Source organism: Colletes latitarsis, chromosome 11 (assembly GCF_051014445.1).
Source record: "Colletes latitarsis isolate SP2378_abdomen chromosome 11, iyColLati1, whole genome shotgun sequence".
Lineage (NCBI taxonomy): Eukaryota > Metazoa > Arthropoda > Insecta > Hymenoptera > Colletidae > Colletes > Colletes latitarsis.
In genome coordinates, this window is record NC_135144.1 from 20,880,468 (window position 1) to 20,903,530 (window position 23,063).

General features: G+C 30.5%; 5 protein-coding genes across 12 annotated transcripts; 3 read left to right on the forward strand and 2 right to left on the reverse strand.

The window, feature by feature from the left end:
• The first annotated feature begins 526 nt into the window (after positions 1-526).
• Positions 527-11,365, forward strand: LOC143347696 (uncharacterized). Of its 7 annotated transcripts, none has more exons than XR_013080658.1 (7): positions 527-1,248; positions 2,454-2,708; positions 2,910-3,102; positions 3,324-3,540; positions 3,613-3,755; positions 3,845-7,033; positions 11,155-11,365. XR_013080658.1 is itself a non-coding variant. In XM_076777111.1 (6 exons), exons 1-6 carry the CDS (start codon positions 908-910, stop codon positions 6,407-6,409), a joined length of 3,702 nt encoding a protein of 1,233 aa, XP_076633226.1. In that variant the 5' UTR covers positions 527-907; the 3' UTR covers positions 6,410-11,365. The 7 variants fall into 7 exon arrangements, 4 of the variants coding, with proteins under 4 accessions (XP_076633226.1, XP_076633225.1, XP_076633227.1 ...); XR_013080657.1 differs by having other exon boundaries at positions 3,845-6,643; positions 6,874-11,364; XR_013080659.1 differs by having other exon boundaries at positions 3,845-6,487; positions 6,874-11,364.
• A 341-nt stretch (positions 11,366-11,706) lies between these two features.
• Positions 11,707-14,511, forward strand: LOC143347958 (chitobiosyldiphosphodolichol beta-mannosyltransferase). The gene is made up of 6 exons (XM_076777642.1): positions 11,707-12,171; positions 12,308-12,650; positions 12,714-12,961; positions 13,166-13,339; positions 13,900-14,014; positions 14,186-14,511. The coding sequence occupies exons 1-6, from the start codon at positions 11,895-11,897 to the stop codon at positions 14,397-14,399; spliced, it is 1,371 nt and encodes a 456-aa protein (XP_076633757.1). The 5' UTR covers positions 11,707-11,894; the 3' UTR covers positions 14,400-14,511.
• Positions 14,512-14,544: 33 nt separating this feature from the next.
• Positions 14,545-15,419, reverse strand: Hoip (NHP2-like protein 1 hoip). The gene is made up of 2 exons (XM_076777643.1): positions 15,218-15,419; positions 14,545-15,059 (listed from the first exon to the last, which is right to left on the reverse strand). The coding sequence occupies exons 1-2, from the start codon at positions 15,218-15,220 to the stop codon at positions 14,679-14,681; spliced, it is 384 nt and encodes a 127-aa protein (XP_076633758.1). The 5' UTR covers positions 15,221-15,419; the 3' UTR covers positions 14,545-14,678.
• A 362-nt stretch (positions 15,420-15,781) lies between these two features.
• Positions 15,782-20,330, forward strand: Elg1 (enhanced level of genomic instability 1). Of its 2 annotated transcripts, XM_076776718.1 has the most exons (6): positions 16,174-16,256; positions 16,672-17,031; positions 17,115-17,431; positions 17,648-18,836; positions 18,929-19,346; positions 19,451-20,330. In XM_076776718.1, exons 2-6 carry the CDS (start codon positions 16,721-16,723, stop codon positions 20,204-20,206), a joined length of 2,991 nt encoding a protein of 996 aa, XP_076632833.1. In that variant the 5' UTR covers positions 16,174-16,256; positions 16,672-16,720; the 3' UTR covers positions 20,207-20,330. The 2 variants fall into 2 exon arrangements, with proteins under 2 accessions (XP_076632832.1, XP_076632833.1); XM_076776717.1 differs by having other exon boundaries at positions 15,782-17,031.
• Positions 20,331-20,649: 319 nt separating this feature from the next.
• Positions 20,650-22,635, reverse strand: Eif3l (eukaryotic translation initiation factor 3 subunit L). Its single transcript, XM_076776719.1, has 3 exons — positions 22,465-22,635; positions 20,927-22,387; positions 20,650-20,837 (listed from the first exon to the last, which is right to left on the reverse strand). Exons 1-3 carry the CDS (start codon positions 22,483-22,485, stop codon positions 20,703-20,705), a joined length of 1,617 nt encoding a protein of 538 aa, XP_076632834.1. The 5' UTR covers positions 22,486-22,635; the 3' UTR covers positions 20,650-20,702.
• Between the last annotated feature and the right edge of the window lie 428 nt (positions 22,636-23,063).

Consider the following 23,063-nt stretch of genomic DNA (forward strand, 5'->3'; position numbering starts at 1 on the left):
CTATAAGCACCCTATAGGTAATATTGTTATTTGTTCATAAAAAATTCTGATAATTATTTTTTTACATAGAAGTTATTTGCAATTATGGTTAAATTCATATTTTATTTTTATTAATGTGTTTCTTACAGTTCGTAAGAAAATTTTTGTTAAAAGTCACACATATAGATATTAACGAATGATATTACTCCGTATATTATTATATCCTATAAATATATTTTAATTTGCCGTTGACAAATTACAATGAATAAAACATATATTCTTTATTTAATTTATCAATAATTGTTATTACTATTATGGTTCGTTATCAAATTCGTTGATGTTACGATATTATTATTTTAGCATATATAAAATAGTTATTAGATATATATACGTGGTTAAGTAATATCACAGCCGACTCAGCTGTGATAATATAAAAGAAATTCTCCAATGATTGACGATTTTGGAGAAACTGTGGATTTAATGAGAACGCGACCATGACACGTCAGAGAAAGCGATATGAAGCGATGTTCCCATAAGACGAAGCGCAAGATCTATGACGATCGAAGAACGCGCAAACATCTCGGATTTTCGTGCCTAGTAGACCGTCCACTAATCCTGGATTTTAAGTTCGTCATGGGTCGTGCATAAGTGCATTCCGCCAAAATTAACTATGTCAAAAAGCGCAAGTAAAACGTTGCGCGCAAAATCGGTATGACGGATTCGCGGTTATTCTTATATTGTATGCGATTCGGCAAGTTGTCGGTCCGCGCGAGTGGAGGGTCTCGAATGGCGCTCATGTATAATTACCGGGAGTGCAATGTTAACAAGTAGTCCAGCTGACTCTGACAAAATGGTAGGGCACTCGCGTCCCACGGGAGGTGATACATTTTTACATACGTAATTGAAACGCCTCCGGTAACGGGGTACGATGAGTACTGATAACCATGATCAATCGAAGCCCTGCGTCAGTAAGCTACCCGCAAGAATCGAGCTTAACGCCGACGAAAGCGCGTTCGATGGCAGGCGAATCAAGAAGGAACGAACTGACGTTTCCCTCGAGAACGGTGATGGCAGCATTAATGCCGGCGTTAACGATAATAACAAGCAAGTGCAACCGAGCCAGCGACCGGCTGCCGGTAGATTTTCGAACGGTTTCCACGACGGCGACCTACTTCAAGATATCATCGCGGCCAAGTTCACGGCCCTGGCGAACCATGGCACAGCTGCCAAGCACGATAAAATTCGGCTCATGATCGAAGATAGCATCAGGTTAATTCAACTTTTTCGTTCACTCGCGTACACATGCATACACATACACTCATACACGAAAGTATTCAAACGCTTACATTTATAACATTCGACTAATGAAATATGTATATCAAATTGAAGCTTTTGATATAATATGACATCTATAACAAGAGATGAGTTCTAAGATCATATAAAAGAAATTAGAAAGTAATTAGACAAATGTATACCGTTTTTATAATATATTTATTGTAAACATGTACCAGAAGCGGTTCACAAAAGTGTTTGAATAGAACATTTAATAGTTGTTTAAATTAAATAATTGAAAGTTTGAATAATAAGTTGGCCCATTATTTGCTTTTATAACAGCTCCAAATTTGTTTTCCATTGAGTGGACTAACTTGGAAGTAACATTTGTATCTATTAAGTATGATACATAAATAATATTTCATTTTTATGCTTCTTTTGAATCAATAACTGTATTTCTTAATAGTCTTTCTACTTTGTCTCATAAATGTTCAATAGGGTTCAAATTGAGACTTTGCAGTAGATATGGCAATACGCGTGGATCATTATACAATACCCATTCTTTAACTATTTTGGCAGTATTTAAAACTAGTCATTTAAATTTTATAGAATCTAAGAAAAACAGATTTGAATGTTCCTTGAATGTTTATATAACTTTTATATTTAAATTGAGTTATAATAAAGAATGTAATGTCCAAATAAATGAAGCGGTTCTTATTATGAACGCAATAAATTACATAGATAATTTCTGCCTTGAATGAACTTGAATTATAAATTGTTGAATCCACAGTGAATGTTCATATTATCGATTGATCAAAAAAATATAACATTGCATGTAAAGAATTTAAGGTAATCTTAATGAAGATTATCTTGTGTGAAGTGAAACTGTTCCTATTGTACTGTATCTTCTACAAAATCATATAACTTCCATAGGAAACAGTTTTTTGTAATTCTAAAAATAGAGCAGATATATTGGATAATAATATCGGGTAAGATGTCTTATATATGCAAGAGATTTTCATTTATTTGTTACTTGTTGAAGTTTTGTAACTCTAAAATATTAATGTATTATGTTTCTAATGTTTTCAAAATTAAAAAACTGTTATGCATACTTTTCAATGTCTTAGATTTGAAATATCTTTTTATTTAATAGATGTTGTATATATCATTTATACTAATTTTATATTAATTTTTGTATATAGTGAAGAATCGAAAACACGCATTCAGGATATCTTTTCACAAATTGAACAACTGAAAATAGAAGAAAAATTATTATTGTACCTGAAACTTCCATTATCATTGACTAATACTGGGGGAACTGTTGATCCTTTGAGACAACCATTAAATCCATTAGGAAATCGCTATGAAATTCATCAAACTATCATGTGGATTAAGACACATTTGGAAGAAGATCCTGATGTCTCTTTACCAAAACAAGAAGTGTATGATGAATATAAGTAAGAGTTTTTAATCTTACATGTCTTAAAACTTATATAGATTTATATATTAATTTGTCATAAATTTATAAGAAAATACAAATTTAGTATGATCACATTAGATCACAAAATAACAACTTTCGTTTTAAAACCACTTTGTATCTTTGACCACAAATTATATCATAAAACATATTGTAATTTGTCATTTTAATTTATTTGCAGTATGTACTGTATGCGGAATTCTATGAAACCCTTATCAACCGCTGACTTTGGAAAAGTGATGAAGCAAGTATATCCACGAGTTCGACCACGCAGACTAGGCACACGGGGCAATTCACGTTACTGTTATGCTGGAATGCGCAAAAGAGTTAAATTGGATCCTCCAACATTGCCTAACATAACTGGAACTCAAACTGTAAGACATATGATTGAATTTGAAATGTTGAATTTACTACTCATTTATTAAGATAATACAACATTAATGTTGCATATTGTTTTTCTATATTGGGAAATATCTAATCGTTCGTTTTTACACTAAAATTGAGTCCCACTTGATACTTTCTGAAAATAATATAATTTAAAGTTAATTTCTTTAGTAACATTAATTATTTTTATTTTAACTGTTCGATTTTTCAGAGCGACGATGTAGATGAGAATATTACCAATGAAATGTTGGGAGCTGCATCTACATTGATCAGAGAATGGGCAGAAAGACTGTTGGGCTTGAAATTTCCAACTTTGAGTGCCTTAGCACGTCATCTTGTTGATAATAATCTTTGTGTTGATACTGGATCTCTGGCTGCTGTATGCATATTGTGTACTTCAGAAGATTCTAATACATCAACAAATAAAGGTTTGTTAATTTTTGTCCATTTTAAAAATAATTTTATTACAAGTGGGTTACAAATAATATTTATATATTTAGAATCAACTACAGATTTGCGTGTAACACCTCTAACTGGAAAATCTGGGAAACTCAGAGAAGCACAGTTACAATTGCAACGAAAATTACAGCAGCGAGAACACATAAGGGATCAAAAGCATCGTCATCTTGATACTGTTATGCAGGTACAAAATGTTTTAGCTACATTATTTTAAAATTGTTGAATTTACAATGAATACAAAAATTTCCGTAACGTATGTAAATAATGTTTCAGAATCAGAACAAAGAGAAGACTGTTGAAAATAAAACTGGGGCAAACAAGGGAAATAAGAAAACTAAATCCAATCAATCATCTCAAGGTACAAATGTATCGAGTGGGCAGAACACATTAACTAAGTTCAGTTTATCTGCTGTAGTGACCAGTCGGCAGAAGAAAGTTCTTAAAGCTAGTAGTCAGCCATGTAACATCTCCCTGGAATCCAACTGTGATAATATAGTGGTACAATCGATTGAAGACGTACAGAATAATAGCAACCCTAGTGTAGTGATGACCAACTGCGTAAATACACAGAGAGATGTCAAACCTAAAAATTCCAGAAAGCGTGCCAATCCAATTGTATTGAATCAGCCATCAGATACCAGCCCTGAGAAACAAACAAAACTTACAGAACAGCAAATGCAAGAGAATGTAGAGCATTCCAATGTGTTATTGCCTAAGCTTACATCTATACAACGTCCCGAGAAAATTTCGGTGATACTAGCTGGTAATTTGAAACCTACCAAGTGCAAAGTAAACGAGGCTGTTAGTAATCAGCCTCCTAAAAACTGTGATATCGAAACATCAACATGTTCGAAAAGTTGCGTTAAAGTAAATGGTTGCCCTAACAGTTTTGATCCTAGTTTGAACACAACAGAAGAATCTACAATCTTAACAAAAGATCAGATTCGTTTATTGCAAGAAAATTCAAATCTCATAAGTAAAACTGAAAAGCTTTGTTCGATCGATTCAGACGCTTTAGATGATTATTTAAATGGAGGTAACAATTCCCAAGAGCAAGAAGAGGAATTATTACAGTATTTTCAACAAAGTAGCTCGTCGAGTTCGGATATGGAAGCCAACGCTATTGCTATTGATGAACAAATATCAAGATCTGATAAAGTATCGCAACTAAGACTAATATTGCAACAGAATTTAAAAGCAGGAACTATGCATGCACCCGTTGATATACTACCCGCTGCTATTATCAGGCAGAACATTGAAAAACGTGAAATTACTCAAAAACATAACTTGATATTACCAACGTTATTAAATCATTCAAATCAAAGTAATACCAGGCGTAGGGTCAGTTTTGAAACAAATGTTGTAGAACATGTGCAAGATACAAACGTTATTGCTAACACGGTACCGCAAAGTCCAAATACGCGTCGTAGAATATTTAATTTTACACCAATATCGCCAGGTCCACACTCGCCCATTAATGGTCGCGCTTCCAAATCTAATTCTGCGAATGCTAGTCCATTTGTTTCACCGCGAAATACGCCTGTACCACGCTCGAGAAGTAATTTACAAGCAAGTAGTTCTAGAGCACGTGCTCATAAATCATTATCACGTTCAATATCCTGCAGTATGCCTTACACTAGTAAAAACGATACTTTCGTCGTTCCAACAAGTGGTCCAGAATTAATTAGACAAGCATCTACACCGCAGTTACCATTGATTTCTACCAAATCATCAGAAGTACAGGTTGGCAGCAATACAACGCAAATTTCTGTTACTTCAAAAAGAGAAGGACAAGGGCCACAGTGTGCCGCATTTTTAACATCTGATTTAGCACCGCAGAAACAGTTGCTTATTAACTATCCGAGTCAGGAAAATTTGCAAGAAATAAAAAATGTTTATCAGAAAAATCAACCTGATCAGGAAATTAGCGAATTGTTTCATGGCAATAAACAATTTACCAACGAACTCTACAGATCACAATCAGTTCCATTGCATAGAATGGTAAATCCTGCCTTAATGTCGCCTATTTCAACGCAACATTGCCTATCAACATTTCAAAGTCCGAGTTTTAATCCGTCTACAAGCAGTTCTATAGCGCCTACGCCAGTACCTAGCGAATTTAACGATTTTGGATCAATTGGTCAATCGGAAGGAACTTCAACGTATTTACTCGACGATGTTGATCCAAATTTTATGTCGGACGATCAACATTTCTTAATGACCGATAAAGAAATTACACCTGAAAATATAACAAATATATTAAATATTTTGGACGAAGAAGGAACACAGAGCTTACAAATTTTACCAGAGCAACCTACAGAAGAAGGCTTAATAGAAAGCAATGCTATTGTATTGGATGCTTTACCAAATTCGAACTTAAACTTATCAGAAGAAGATATGTTGGACCCATCGAATGTACTTGATATTCCAGTAGGCGGAGCCTTGCAGAAAATAATACAATCACGCTCTTATCCTAATACACCACTACCTGTGCCAGTATCTACCTATACACCATCGTATGCTGAAGATAGTAATGGATCAAGATCGTATCCTTCAACGCCACTACATACAGTTCAGTCGCAAGAAACCTATCAGGAGACTAATGAACCAATGCTTTCAAGTCCTACTTTAAATTCTTTAAACTTACATAATGAAACTGGAAATGAATCTGCTTCTGGCAGTTTGTGTAGGAATGTTGTGGATTTGCTTGAGGCGAATTTTCTCGGAGAAACTGATACAGAAACAAATGATTTGGACCCACTCGGTAATTTTGATGGATTGCAAGATGTTGATTCATTAACACCTTTGTTTAATGAAGTGACAGAGCCTAATCGTTGAAAGCATACACAGAAGTAATTCGTGGATCTTAAAATTTTGTATAGTGATCTACCAAAGGATGGAAAAATAATTCAAGTTGTATGTTTATATGACTTCTTTTAACAATGATAATACTTTGCATAAGTATTTTATTTGAATATGCAAAGCATTAATAGTGGCAGTATAAAACAATGATAAACAAGTTAGTTACTTGTGCTAATATCAATCAATTAATGTCACAGTGATCAAATAATGGTATATCAATTTGAGCTTCTTTTATAACAAATATCTATTTTATATTCAATAGAATTATAATAGCAAACTTTTACTTACTTTCTTTTCATAGTTTCATCATGATTTATGTGGTTTTGTGATTTTTGACAATTCCTTGAAAAATTAAAAAACTTTACTGCCTACGTAATATACGGTAAGAAATAAATAATATCAATTGGAACTAATGTTATCAATTATCTTTTTAATTGCAGTACCATAGAAAAAAGTAATAATGACAACAGTTCATAATGGAAAAATCAGATATAAAAGAAAATATCTAAAAAATTTGACCAGTAAATTAAGAATATCTTTGAAGCAGTCTACAACTGCAAGTGTACAATTCAATTTAATCTATAAAGAGCAGAAAACAAAGTGAGTAACTGCCAATTATATTCACCTTAGACTTGTGTCGCTTATTTTTTAAAGTAAGTAAAGGGAAAAAAACCACTGTGATGCAAATGTAAATCTCTGAAGATTGTATATTTCTTAAATTTGCCACTAGTGAAACTAAAAGTGTAAATGTCTCCGGTGAAGTCTGAGGTGTCTTTGGTGGAACATTGAGTTTGCAAGTGTGAAAAATGACGAAGAAGTTGCTCAAATAGAGCGATTGTCGCTGTGAAGCATTTGAGATTCGAATAAGTGGAAGTTGATTTTATATAAATACTTTATATTCATCGTTTCGAAACGTTTGTTTCTAAGTCATTTAAAAACGCGTTATTGCGACTTTGTTATTCAAGCGTTTCTAAGAAATATTTACGATCACCTGCTGGACATTGGTGAGCTTCTTTTTACATAATAATCGGTATTGAACCCAGTACATAATACTTTTCCAGACCAAGAAAAGTCAAAAAACAGATATATGTATATATACATAAATTTGAAAATGTTACATTTTACATTTTTATAGATTAAAAATTTGTGTTTAATTTACTAAACATCGCGTATGAAATCAGAAGTATTCAAATTTCATAAATTCAATGTCATTGCAGAAAACTTTTACTTGACTTTTCTTCCTCAGTTTCGTTTGATATTTTAAATTTATAGATCATATAATTATCATATTTAGAATTGTTATAAACTACGGTGTGGCGAACCTGTGACATGTATGCTCAAAGTGGCACGTTAGACGATTTTGATTGGCTCGTTGTCATATCCTGAATATTAAAAGTTTAAAAGACATAAATATCTTTGAAAATGAAGTAAATTAAAAATATTTTCTAATAAGTGCAAAAATTTTAAAACAAGCAGATGTATTTGAACACCTTTCCAGTAACTGTTTGCACTACATAATAGTTTTCACGGTATTTCTGTAAAATGTAAAACCCTTTTCCAGCATCAATTTTATATGTAAAAATTAGGAAAATATTTTTTTTCGTCTTTGTAGAATTAAATTTTAGTCAGTATCTTACATGATCAAAAAAAGGTTCGCCGCTCTTATAAACTCTTTTTAGATAGTGTATCAAAGTTTGTTCTAGATCTGATTTTTAAATATTTGTTGGATATCTTGAAGATGATCAAAATTTTGGCTATTGAATCAAAAGTTTGAGAACTTCTGTTTTAAATGGAAAGAGTTATGACTTTCGAATACGTAAAATCATATATTTAAATTTCGTACTGGATTCTGCATCGATAATAATGCGAAATAATTATTGCTATGGCGGGTCTTCCTGGTATGTCGTTTTGTTCACGAAAGAATTCCGAATTACCATAAGAACACCGCCAATTTATATTTTTCTATGGCGCTCTCGATCGAGAATTTTATGAATTGGATAGTTTAATCGATTTTTATTCCTACACGTCGTGGTTACTTAGCTTTCAAAGCGAAGAACTTAGATCTTTTTATAGAAAAATCGCGCGTAATGGACCTTATCATTTGCAATTAATAAATTTCATCGTTTAAAATTATTTTTCACGTCGAAGTCTTAAATATGCGCTTCACATCGTAAAGTATTAGATTTTTATAAAATACGAAGTAAACGTAATTTACTCGCAAATGATCACAGACACACGACATTTGCAAAAATTCTGTATTATCATTCTGTAAAGGATTATATGGCGTTACAAAGTTAACACCATGTAAAATGTTATATAGTATGATTTTTGTGAAATCTTGTTCTTTAAAAGTTACTATTGACGTACAAATAACATGAACCAAATTGTCTGTTCTTGTATCTATTAACTTGTTAATAATCAAATAAGAGATTATTATGACAATAAAGACTAAAATAATAATTTATTTGACAATTACATTTTTGTACCAATAAAATTAATTTCTATTCATTTATCTCAGTACATTTTAGTTGACTAAAATATTTTGAAAACTTTATTTGGTTCATGCTATTGCTCTATAAAGCACAACATTGCTAATACCAGTTTTTAATCGCCATTTCACATACCGTAATTAAATGAATAACCATATGTGGGAATCCGAAAAATTTTGTATCCTGTGAATCTAAATAATGTTTAAGCATGTGTTATGATTTTTAATTTCTAACATGCATATTTGTATTAACCTTTTGAAGCATATATTGAGTAAACATAACAATCCAAATATTCGAAATATATTTTTTTAATTTGAAAGGAAATTCGATTTCTTTAAAAGTAATCATGAAGCATATCTTAAAGTTATGAGACGAACAAAAATAAGAATTTGAGAACAACAGTATACAGAAAGTCTGAATTATAAGAGTATGAATAAAGTATATTTTTCTATGGCTATCTTGATTTAACATCATTAAAAAAATGAAATAAATCAAGAATGAAGTGAGAACCGAGCAATATATTAACGATATTTCAAAGGGTTAATACTCGTTTTTTGTTATTGTATTACACACTCATATAAGAAAAAAAAAAGTTGGCTTCCCACACAGCCTAAAATACATTGAACACATTTTTTTGTGAAATGAGTTAAGCATAGTTCAAATATTTTAAAATATTGAACGACCATAAGACGGTAATCTTATTGTAAGGCGAGTTGTGAATTGTACAAACACAAACATCCGATGAACCAAGTAGTGATTTGGATCTAGTGATTAATTAATCGATGAACAAAAAAAAAACCCCCCCGACCTTTCAGGTTGTGTAAAAGAAAATGATGAAAAAAAGAATATAATCACAGCAAGTATAAGAATGTTATTAGGCAAAATAAGTAACTTTCATTAACTTGACCAAATGATCGAAGATCTTGGAAATTTCTATAATAGTACAGCTATTTGTAACTCGTAAGTAAAAAAAAACATGTATTACAATATTACTTGTTGTTATACGCACAAAAGATTTTAGATAGGAATTTTTCAATATTATCGTATAATCAGAGTTTGTCTGTGCTGTTCGATTAATAATTTAAATTTATCTAGATACAGATATCGATACATTTAGTTTCCGAGAAACGGAGCATCTTCATGCGACTAGTGCAATAATTATATATTTTTCTTTGTTTGCTTAAAAGACTATTCTCGCTAATAAATATTTACGATATATTACTATAAATATCGAACGTTGCTCATGCAATTAAGAACACGAGAATGAAAGCAAAATCGTCAAAATTGATACTGATATCTAGACATGTAACGTAACAGCACTGATTTATAAACAAAAAAAATACAGAAACAAATTATATTGAAACATATATACATTCATATTTACACGAACAGTCAATAGATATAGCTATATTTAAACAAAATGATAACAATGACAGTCTTGTCTATATAAAATCATGGACACCATTTTGCATCATACAATGTAATTTGAAAGAAAAGGAAGATATTCTGATAAGACAAGATTGTTTCAATGGGCATAGTATAACTAAATTACAATAACAATCTAACTTTGCACTGTATTTTTTGCCTCCATCGGAAGTTAATCCATCTGTGGGTTATTATCTGTTATGATTAGTTAATATTTTTTTTATTTTTTACGAAATTAATACTTGATTTTATAATATGATGTAAATACTTCTCTATGACAGTAATTTCGATTGAAATGTTATTTTTATTTTCGTAATACAAATTTCGAAGGAGAAAAAATGGGGTACAAATGGAACATTACTCGGATATTAATAATATTGCATGGGTAGGACAATTTTATAGAACAGTAAAATATATGTCGTAATTGTAGTATGCAATAATTTATCGATTGTCACTATTAGAAGTATGTAGAATGAAATAATTTTCATAAAACAAGATCCATCGATCATCCTTTTTAAAAATGTTGTTAAAGTTCTATTGATTTGATATGTTAAAATTTGATTTGTCTGTGTCGTTATATTTAAAGTATATTATAAACATTAGTTACTAAAAAAAACATAGACATTTGCAGAAATATGAAACAAGTTCAATGCTTGAAAATTAAATTATTAATTTTATAATAGTTATTAAACAAGAAACTCGCCTTGCTTATTTTCCGTCAAATATTAATAATACAAATAATCTTTGCTACACTTAAACGATCTGCGTTTTGTTTCTTGTCAACAATATGTATTACTTTCAACACAGGAAAGGTGGACCTGGCGATATTATGTGGCTACCGCTGCTCCAGAGGCTTATCGATCTTCGAAGGATCGTTTTTTTGGATTCTTCAAGATCTTTTTGCTTCGTTAATAAAAATTCCTCTACCCATTTTGTATGGTCGAATGCCAGGTGAACTATGTTAAGCAATAGGAAAGCGGTATTCCTATTGCATGTGCTAGTGTCACTGGCAATTTATTTTGCTTTGTAAATAAAAGTTCTTTTTTAGAAAAAAAGTTGTTGCAGAGAAACTTGGAAAAGTGATTCCCTTTTTATCCTTTATAAAATAATAATAAATTTTGATGACCATTTTGTTATAGATTCGTTTTAGTACTAAGAACATTTGCATGGATTAGTAGAAACTTTATATTAAAGATAACTGTGATATACTCGTTAAAGTAAAACATTAAAGCGAAGAATTTTCATACATTTCTAATTTTGGTCGGGTCGTATTGTATACATATGCTCGTCCATGGGAACAATAAAAAAACTGTATTTTTAATAGTTAAAACATGATCAGGGGGTCTTAATATGTGTATTTCTGTATAAAATTTTTTTCATTATGGATTTTGCTTATATGTATGTGCCTACATAAATCGAAACGTAAAAATGCCTGAGCAGTCGAGATTCGAGATTGTATGCCATTAACGCGAGGACGGACTTAAGCTGTTCAAGCTCAAGAAGGAAAGGCTTGCACAGTTAGTGTGGCCCGGTAGCATTGTTTGAAAATGTGGACACTTTATTTAATATGTATACTTGCTTTAATTGTTGTTCTAATTAGAAAATTGTATTTAAAGACATATAAAGAACATAAAAATGTCTGTGTCCTTGTTCTTGGAGATTTGGGTAGAAGTCCTAGAATGCAATATCATGTTATGTCATTTGCAAAAGAAGGGTTTACCGTAGATTTTATAGGTTATCCTGGCTCGTTGCCATTAAAAGAAATAAGAGAAAATCCTTGCATACGTATTCAGTACCTTCCACCCCCGCCAGAATTAAACAGTAGTATGATATCAACTTTATTATGCATTTACAATACGCTTCATTAACTACAATTGTAACAAATTCTTTTGCTACATATGTCTCATTCAAAGTTGTCTATGTTTCATTCATTCAAACAAAACATTTTTTTATATTTTAGTATTATCTCGGCTTCCATGTTATCTAATAAAAACATTATGGCAAACTATTACTCTAACATGGGTTTTGTTTCGAAAACGTATATCAAGTCATGTTCTAGTGCAGAATCCACCTGCGATACCAACACTTCCAATTTGTTGGTTTTATTGTATTATAATGAATTCACAATTTATAATTGATTGGCATAATTATGCTTATACTCTAATGGCACTTAGTTTGAGAAACGATCATTTATTAGTTAAATTTGCAAAAGTAATAGAAACATATTTTGGTTCTAAAGCACAAACTAATTTTTGTGTTTCTAAAGCATTGAAGAAAGATTTAGAAGTAAACTGGAAAATCAAGTTAGTATTTTTGAATATATTTTTCTCTTTAAATAGATCATTTAATAATGTTTTTTTGTTTAGAGCTGAAGTATTATATGATCGTCCAGCAAATGAATTTCATCCTCTATCATTAATAGAAAAACATACATTTTTATTAAAATTAAACGAAAAATATAATATATTTAAAGGTTCAAACGAAAACTCGACTATATTTACAGAATATATATCAAATAAAGTACATTTATCTTCTGAAAGACCTGGCTTCATTGTTTCAAGTACAAGTTGGACAGAAGATGAAGATTTTTCAATGTTATTAAGTGCATTGCAAGGTATTTCTAATTCCTTTTAATACATCCAAAAATAAAATATAAGATTATGAAATAATAAGGGACTTTTTAATTTGTTTTGACATAAAGAAATTTGTTGACCTGTAACATGATTTTAGAATATCCTATATAATTACTGCATGATTAAAATCTTGTATATAATTTTCTATACTTTCTATTATAATTGAAATATATGTATTTTTTCAGAATATGAAAATGCAATTATACAGAATATTTGTAATCTACCTGATTTAATTTGTGTAATAACTGGTAAAGGTCCTTTGAAAGAATTTTATATGGCTATTATAAAATTAAAAAACTGGAAACATGTTACAATCATAACACCATGGCTTGAAAGTGAAGATTATCCTAAAATACTAGGTATTTAAATATTATACAAAATGTATTCTATACTGATTTTGTATGTATTTATATATGTAGAGAGTATTCCATTTCAATCTTTCAGGAGATATGAAAAATTGTATGGTATCAATGTCGAATTTTTAAATTAAAATCTATATTATTATGGCTGACATGGAGACAAGTAATAGGAGGTCAAATAAATGACAGCATAATCTGTTCCCCTTAACACCTTTACAACTTTTGTAGAAAATATTTCTTCATAGCTTTTGCATCTTTTAAGATATTTAGCCTGAGAGATTGCAATGGAACACCCTCCCTCACTCACTCACTCATTCACTCATTCACTCACTCATTCACTCATTCACTCACTTACTCATTCACTCACTTACTCATTCACTCATTCACTCACTTACTCACTCACTTACGCTCTCTCTCTCTCTCTCTCTCTCTCTCTCTCTCTCTCTCTCTCTCTCTCTCTCTCTCTCTCTCTCTCTCTCTCTCTCTCTCTCTCTCTCTCTCTGCGTGTGTACATGCACATTTGGATATAAATATATAAAGAATGTAATCTTTGTATAAAGCTAGCGCCGACTTAGGCATTTGTCTCCATACATCATCTAGTGGTTTGGATTTACCAATGAAAGTTGTTGATATGTTTGGATGTGGACTTCCAGTTTGTGCATATAATTTTAAATGGTAAGTTTAATAATAAAAATTTACATTACTTTAAATATAAGTATTTGTTGTTTTCATAATTTTTGTCTGCCACATTCATTACTGCGTATAATGATGTTTTTAATATATTTGTATTTATAATGTCTTAAGGGTTAAAATTAAAGATTCAGCCACAATATTTTTATTTTTCAGTTTATCAGAACTTGTTAAACATAATGAAAATGGAATGATTTTTTCAAACGAAAAAGAACTATCGGATCATTTAAAATTTTGGTTTGAAAATTTCCCCAATAATGATTCTCAACGTGAGTTGGACGAAAAATTCCGGGAAAACCTTCGTAATTTTCAAGAAAATCGGTGGCATAGTAACTGGACTTCTGTTGTGCTATCTTATTTTAATAAATAATTTGTAACATATTCATTTTACGCATTTGTATATTGTTTAAAGTTTTTAGACCTATTTTTTACAACAGATATTTAACGCATTGACTGATAAGGTAAGGGATGGGTAATTAGGCCTTATATGAACTTTAAGATTAAATAGAAACTAAAATTTTTTTCTTAAAATTTTTAATTGTGTAATTGATTTATACATAAAGTATTTGATTGTTCTGGTTTACAAATATGTGAATGACAATGTGGATTCGAAGTTTAAAGAAAAGTTTTCAGATCAGATACAAATTACTTAAACTAAAAGACGTTCAATTTCTTGCTGTATAGCTTGAATCTGGGGTTTCAATTGTGAGCCTTCATTAACTGTTACAGAACAAGCAGCAACAGGTCTGGATACTCCACAAGCACGACCTAAAGCTTGTTTGCTCCTAACAAATACGTATGGAATGTTTTTATCTTCGCACAATAATGGTAAGTGTAGTAAGATCTCCAATGGTTCGGCATCTGCAGCCATTACAATAAACTCTGATAGTCCACGGTTCAATGTTTTTGTTGCCTCATTAGCCCCTTTTCTTAATTGCTTATAATTCATTGCTTGCTGTACTAAATTTAAGATTTTCGCGGTTAATGTAGCATCAGCTAAAGGATATGCTTTTGGATTAACTTCGTCTCCCTACATAAGAAATATTAATCATCAGAGAATTTTTATTTATAATAGAGATAATATTAACTTAAAGTAATAAAATTAATTCAGTTTACTACAGTAATGTGTCACGTGCAAAACTTAACCTATAATATCACACAAAAGGAAACACAATTTAATGTCCTTACCATTTTGTACAAGTTTATATTATGCTTGAAACTTTTATGTGAAAATAAAAATATTTTCCGTATAGAATAAGCAACCTCTCCGCGATTATTCTTAAAAATCACTTCATGGAGGAGCTAAACACAACATAAGATTTAATTACGAGATACCAACCAGTGTGGCCAGATTTGGCATAATTGGGTGCATTGACGTAACACTAGTAACGACGAACTTCCTTAGCGTCCAACGGAGACATGTTCTATAGTTCGAATCGTAGGGATTAGTACTACTTCTTTAAGCATTTTTCCACGGTAAAATTATAGAAGTACAAATAAAACTTAATGAAGTTAAAATTCAACGAAACCATTTATTTAACAACAATAATAAAATGTAACATTAATATGCATAGTAAGGTAATTACTACTGCACATGACTGAAAAAACCGTCTCACTAGTCACATTGATTCTACCAATCAAAACTTAGTACACGTCTAGCGTCTTTCATCACATAGATGTTGTTATAGCCGACTCTCAATCAAGGACAAAATCAAACTCTCGCGGGTTACTGTATTCATTCAACATGGCTAGTGCTGGAATGTGCTGTTGTGTATGATATTCAACAAATTCATAATAATAACATAAAAATGTCGTATTTGAAATAAAATAAGAGATATTTGTATAATACGATCGTCTATTTCAATTAACTACTAAAAATTTTTATCAGAAAATCAATTTAAGAGACGTAGAAGAAATAAAAATTTGTATTTTTAAAGCATCGCCAACAAAAGCCTAAAGCAAATGGCGGGAATATTACATGAAATCCGTTTTAGTAGTAACGTATAGTGTCATGGCGCCAAAATTTTACACTACGTATATGAGAAGAATAAATGTTAAATGGATTTCTTTCATAATGTCTTCTGCATTTTTGTAATTTTCCTTGTGCAGTGATGAAGAATGAAAAATATCACACAATACCTTATGGATGCTGTAAAATCTAGTAAAAGTACAGTACATTCTAATGATAACACGAAGAAAGAAACAAACTCTACGAAAGGTTCGAAAGGTAAATGTAATCATGTTAAAGTGAAAATATCGCGAACAGATACAAAAGATGGAGTATGTGATATTCTAAAAAGTAATACTGATATGATTGATGAAACACTTAATTCATTTACCAAGGTATATAATGTGGACAAAAAAGCACACAAACCTAAAAGTTCTTCCTCGTTAAAGTTAACATCGCAGAAATTACGAAATCAAGACCTAGATTATTTATCATTAGAAACAAAAACTATTTTGGTAAATAAACTCAAACATCATAGAGAAAAACAAAATTCTCAAAATTGTTTAGATAGTGATAAAAATTATAAGAAAGAATTGAGAAGTGAACAAAATATTAACATTGATATAAACTCCACTAGTACATTTAAAAATAAAAATCATGCTAATAATATAGATTTATTAATTATTGACTCTAGTGACAACGATGAATGTTATCATAAGGAATCTAATGCTTTTCAAATTATTATGAGTCGTAATAATAAATCAATTCAACAAACACCACAGATTAGAGTTCTTTCTCAAAATAAGGAAATAGATGCTGGAAATTCTGAAGAATATAAAGAGAAATTAAAACGTTCTAAAGAAAAGTTGATAGCTTTAGCAGATAAAAAAGGATATTCTAAAAGGAAATTATTCGAATTAGAAGAAAGTGAAAAAGTAGAACGAATTATTCAAAATCGTATAAAAGCTTTTAAAAAAGAAGAGAAGAAAGATAATGTACGCTCAACTGTTTTAAGTCAAAGACAACCACAAGGCAATTTGTTAAATTATTTCAGGTAATATCATTAATATCTTTTTCGATAAAATAAAAAATAATATTTATCTAAAATTGTATTGTACTTTATTTTATCTGTGATAGGAAAACACCAGTAGATTTAACACATACAAATATATCAGATATGTCTACTATTGTAGTCAAGGCTGATGTACATATAGCAGAAAACTCCATTAAACATGGTATACATAACTCAGATTTAAGCAATGAAATACGGCCAAATAGAAAAAATAGATCAGATTTGGATTTGCCTCAAATTGATGATATTAATATCATTGGATCTGAAAATATTAGTACATCACATAAAAAGAAAGAACATGATCAACAACAACAAAATAATAAATGCAGGTGGTCCTTACGAGTTAAATTTCGAAATTATGAGGATAAAAATTCTATCTTGGGTAATTTATAATTTAGTAAATATTGTAAAATAATGATTACACTATTTAGTATAAAAAATTTATTATGAAGAAAAAAAAATATAGAAGTCTCCCGAATTATATTTTGGTTGCAGGCAATGAATTTACACACTTTGATCTCTGATTTTTAAATTTTGTTTTAATATTACTTGTACAGTTATTATTCGATTTTAAAAGTTTTTGTTATTCGAAAAATAGGTAACAGTAGCGATGAAGAATTATTCTCACCAAAAAGTAAAGATAAATTAAATATGGAAAATTCAAAAAAATCTAAAAGAATTAAAAATATTTGTTCCGAAGATTTATCCTTAAATATTAAAAGCAAGAGAAGTATGCCAAAACGGATGAATGAATGTGTGAAGGTAAAATTAAAGGAATTAAAACAATCAGAATGTTCTACAGATGGTATTGTAATACAAGATAATAAAAATTCAAAAACTACATTTAAAAATGAACATAAAGTAACGTCTTGTAAACACAAATCAATTTTTATACAAGATAAAAATGAGATCAACTATGTTTGTACCAATTTAGAAAATATTAATGAAGTTAAACTGAGTAAAATAAACTCACTCATTCATGATAATAATTCAAAGAGAAAAACGACTGATAAATTAGCACCCTTATTTACAAAACGGCAAAAACCAGATCCGGAAATTGTAGCAGCACGGCAGTTATTTTTACAACCAGATATAACAGATAGAAATAATAAAACTATAGATCGAAAAGTAAATGGTTATGGTACATTGCCATTTCCAGGTATTAGTCACATTACACAATTAAGCAATTTAAATTCTGACGGAATGATTAATTTTCATATTCGAGACAAAATTTTGAATCAATATGTTCCAGTTTTAAATGTAAATAACTATAAATTTATAATAGATTTTTCTGAAACGAAGTTAAAACCATCAACAAATATTAAGAAACCAAAAATTCAGGAAGTATTATCAGAAATGGAACAAAACTGTCCAGATGTAAGGAAAATGTGGGATATTGTTTTGTTCGCTATTAAAGAAAATTCTAATAAAACGATGTCTCCAAAAACAAAAACTAGAAGAAGTAAACAATTGGAGAAAAAACAAATACTTGAATGTAAAAGCAAAGGTAATCAAATTGAAGATTGTAGTTGGACTTACAAGTATAGACCAAAAAATGCTAAAGAAGTAATTGGAAACGAAGAAGCTGCTGCAAAGTTAAAAGAATGGTTGATTGGGTGGACAGAAACATTTACAAATAAAGATGATAGTAGTGGAGATGAATTTTATTTATCAGATAATAGTTCCTCAAGAATTAGTGAAAATAACCAAGTGGCTGTATTATTAGGACCACATGGAAGTGGTAAAACAGCTACTGTGTATGCAGTAGCAGAAGAATTCGGTTATACGTTCGTATGCAACATTAATACTTAGATGATGTATAATTTAAATATTTTTTTTATCATATGTAGTTATTAAAAAAGAACTCTATTTTGTTTAGCGTATTAGAAGTAAACGCATCATCTAGAAGAACTGGGAAAAAGCTTTTAAAAGAATTGGAAGAGGCAACTAAATCGCATAGAATAAAAAAAAAGAACAGCGCGTCTGCTTTCTTTAATTCAATTTCAAATGAAATGTTACCAAAGGAAATACCACAAAATTCTCTCATTCTTATAGAAGATATTGATCTCGTATTTGAAGAAGACGAAGGTTTTACTTCTGCTACATATCAATTAGCATCAAATACAAAACGTCCAATTGTCATGACGTGTAGGGATGTTTATCCACAATTGAGTAAAATAGCACCTCAGCAAAATAGAATTTATTTTCAAAACGTTGTTGGCAGTAGAATGTTTGCTTTATTAGAACTGATTTCATTAGCAGAAACTGGTTACAAACTACCGCATAACTGCATAACAGTAAGTATTGTTAGTACACAGGCGAGTGAAAAAAATTTTTGTTTTCTTAATACTATCAAATTTATATATGCTACTTGTATGTTTCAAAACACTTTTTCTTATAGGAATTAGTGCAAACTGGAGATTTACGCAAAGCTATACTGCAGTTGCAATATCTATTGCTATCTGGTCCAGTACAAATACCAGAACAATGTATAATTTTCAAGAACTCTTTTTGGCAAAATATGCATCATTACTTATATAAACCAGCAATTAAAATAAGTAAAAGACAGAGAACAAAAAAGATTGCAGACGGAAAAGTAACAAATGATAATAAAGAAATATTAAATGATGTAGCAAGTAAATTAGATAACATAGTTTTATTGTCATCTTTAATTAACATAGAAGATACTGCATTAAATTTATGGCAAATAAAAACACAACCCAGTCTGTCTCTAATCGAGGATACTGCTTCATATTCAGTTTCAAATAATATATGTTTAAACATAGCTGAATGGATAAGTAACAAAGTTACGTATAAAGATCACTTAAATAAACACGATGAAACCCAGTATCAAAATAATATCATATTAAAGAAACAATTAAACAATGGAATAAATATAGCATTATCACACACTGCATCTTTAGTTCTCGATCGTCGAATTATATCTACAGATTATCTTCCATCTGTAAGAACGATATGTAGAGCAGAAGAATGTAAAGTTAAGATGAATCTTAAACGAGGAAATCGATTTTTTCATTATCTTCACAGTTTAAAAGTTCCATCTACATCATTCCAGCCTAATATTTTATCAGCAGCATGTCAAGTAATGTACGACAAAATAGATAATGATACACGTATAATTAAAAGTAGTAATTAACTTTTAACTATGTAATTTATAAGAATAGAAATGTATATTTGCAAATATTTTTAAAAACAAACATAGTATACTTAATGATACAAATTTTTGGACAATAAAATAATTAATATTATACAAATGCAAATATTTTATTTGTTTGATTTCTTTTTTAATAACACAGAATGTCAATCAACGATTACCTTCAGAATATTAAAAATTAAATCTGAATCTTGCATAAATCGATAATAAGATAAAAATGTTGATTTTATTTTAATAGTAAGAATCTATCAAATACTCAAATTTTTCTTAACATAAAATTGTATTATAATGCCTTTAAAACGCCTGGTAAAATGACTGACTATAATGTTTTTAAACCTTATAATTATACATAATAAAGTGTCTTTAAAGGATCTTTTGAAGTGAAGGTTTTGATTATACGATAAAAACTACACAATAAGAACGTATTTATTATTAATCAAAATTTTATTTTCCTTTAAAAAATATGATTACAATACAATTAAATTTTTATGTGATGTAATTTTCGATTTAACTCTTCAAACTTCAGAATTTTTCGAATGAAAAAGTCACCGTAACGATGTGCCACTTTTGTATCCGCGATATGGATCATGTCATGATCGATATAAAAGTCCAACTATAATAACATATATTATAAAATTACTATTTCTCATTCTTAGCTGATATTAATAATGACAATATTATGTTAATAAATACATAAATTACCTCTGAGCCAGATTGAAATTTTCCATCTAATCCTGATGCACCTTTTGTCCAAACAATATTTTTCATTTTATGTTTGAAACACAATAAATGAATGGTCAGCGTATTAACTTCCTTTTTTAAATCCCAACTTTCATCAGGTCTAGAATTGCTGCACATGAATGTAGCTAGTTTACTTAGCGGTAGAGTAGTATATAATTTTAAATATGAACGAATCGTTGGTAACATTTTCTGTTGAACTACTTCATCCATAAAGACTTGAGTTTGGTGCTTGATTGCTTCTCGAACATAGTCTTCATTTGGATTGTCAGGGTTCGGTGGTGTAAGGGACAAGAATTTTGGGCATGCAAATAGGAAACATGATTCAAATTCTGCTAAATCTCCATATTGCATCTTGTACATTTTTTCATGATAATTTTTATCACGTAGTGCCTGTTGTAATCCTTCATCTATGCATTGGGGATGAAGAACAAGACAAATGGCTAATAAATGATACATCTGATCTGTTTGCTTATTAATTTGATCATTTTGATAACTTCTTGTTGCAAATAATTGCTTTGTTCTTTGAATGTATAACAAAATACCAGAAAATGTTCTGATTGCATCTGCGTATCTTCGCATCATCATATATGCAAAACCAACATAATATGCAGTTGATATCTGACACCCAGGTACATGAGAGTATGCACTTTTTTTATAAAGTTCCACATTCTCTAATACTTTAATAGCTTGATAATAATCTCCTAAGAGAGAATGTAAGCGCAATAAACCTACAAGAGAAAAATATCCAAGCATTTTATACAAAGAATGTCTTCCAAATACTCCAGCAACCGAATCTGGATCTCCACCACTTGCATAAACTTCTAATTGACTTTTAATTTTTGATTTATCAACTAAATAATGTAAAACATTTAAAACGCAAAGTATATCCCATATTTTGCTGTGTGCACTCAAATTCTCAATTTCTTCTGATGTTTTATTGGATATATTAGCACGATATTGTGTAAAAGATTGAAATTGGTAAACAAATTCATCAATAAGTTCCCATAACCATTGATCGGGTAATTCCAATTGAACTGGTGTATCTGGATGCAATATGTAATTAAAAAGATCGCAATAATTATAAAAGGAACCAAGACGTTGTTCTAATGTTGGTCCTTGCATTCTAGCATAAATATGGCGATAATACAGTTCTTTATAGAGAGTGAGGAATACCGGATCATTGTCAACTATATGTGCAATTGCTTGAGCATCTGGCCACGAAGATTTATCAAATAATTGTTCTGAAATTTTCGGAAACGATGTTTCATAAAGATTTTGTATTTCAAAAATCATTCCTTCGTTTATACAGTTTCGTAAGAATACGAGAAAACTTCGTACAACTTCTGGTATTTGACGATAGTTCACTCTGTCATACTGTTCGCTATAACCATCCATCGATCCATATTCATCATATGTATCATACTGAAAATTGTGTAAATAATAATTTCATTTACGAAATTTACATCATTTTATCTTACTATTTTTCAACCAACACTTACCTCGTTATAATCGTCGTACATGATGTCTAAATGTATCTGATTTTATACGAACAAACTTACTTAACCTATGCGTTAAGGAGGGTACAAATTCTAACCAAAAAGAACCGTGGTAAGTCCACTCACCACCAACGCAGAGATGCCAGATTCAGCACCCGGTGCACTATTCACGCATGCCAGATCACGCGTACGGAAGCTCGTAGAGTTTCGGGAAGCCTCGTGGGAGAAGAGAGAGCCGTCCAAGTTTGCGTGGAATAGTTCGTTATTTTCAACAATAGATGGCGCTTATTTACCGACCTCAGGCCCCCTGGTGCTAAAACGCCCAAGTTTGTCGTGGAATAGTTCGTTACCTTCAACACTAGATGGCGCTTATTTGCCGACCTCAGGCCACCTGGTGCTAAAATGCCCAAGTTTGTCGTGGAATAGTTCGCTATCTTCAACACTAGATGGCGCTTATTTGCCGACCTCAGGCCACCTGGTGCTAAAATGCTCAAGTTTGTCGTGGAATAGTTCGCTATCTTCAACGCTAGATGGCGCTTATTTGCCGACCTTAGGCCCTCTAGTGCTAAAACGCCCAAGTTTGTCGTGGAATAGTTCCTATC

Coding starts and splice junctions, on each gene's coding strand:
- Eif3l (XM_076776719.1), bottom strand. CDS start 22,485: ATGTACGACGATTATAACGAG. Junction 22,388..22,464: donor TGTACGACGATTATAACGAG/GTAAGTGTTGGT, acceptor CACAATTTTCAG/TATGATACATATGATGAATA. Junction 20,838..20,926: donor AATTTCAATCTGGCTCAGAG/GTAATTTATGTA, acceptor ATGTTATTATAG/TTGGACTTTTATATCGATCA.
- LOC143347958 (XM_076777642.1), top strand. CDS start 11,895: ATGTGGACACTTTATTTAATATGTATACTTGCTTTAATTGTTGTTCTA. Junction 12,651..12,713: donor GAAGTAAACTGGAAAATCAA/GTTAGTATTTTT, acceptor TTTTTTGTTTAG/AGCTGAAGTATTATATGATC. Junction 13,340..13,899: donor AGATTATCCTAAAATACTAG/GTATTTAAATAT, acceptor CTTTGTATAAAG/CTAGCGCCGACTTAGGCATT.
- LOC143347696 (XM_076777110.1), top strand. CDS start 908: ATGAGTACTGATAACCATGATCAATCGAAGCCCTGCGTCAGTAAGCTA. Junction 1,249..2,453: donor ATGATCGAAGATAGCATCAG/GTTAATTCAACT, acceptor TTTTGTATATAG/TGAAGAATCGAAAACACGCA. Junction 3,541..3,612: donor TAATACATCAACAAATAAAG/GTTTGTTAATTT, acceptor TTATATATTTAG/AATCAACTACAGATTTGCGT.
- Elg1 (XM_076776717.1), top strand. CDS start 16,148: ATGAAAAATATCACACAATACCTTATGGATGCTGTAAAATCTAGTAAA. Junction 17,032..17,114: donor AATTTGTTAAATTATTTCAG/GTAATATCATTA, acceptor TATCTGTGATAG/GAAAACACCAGTAGATTTAA. Junction 18,837..18,928: donor GCAGAAGAATTCGGTTATAC/GTTCGTATGCAA, acceptor TATTTTGTTTAG/CGTATTAGAAGTAAACGCAT.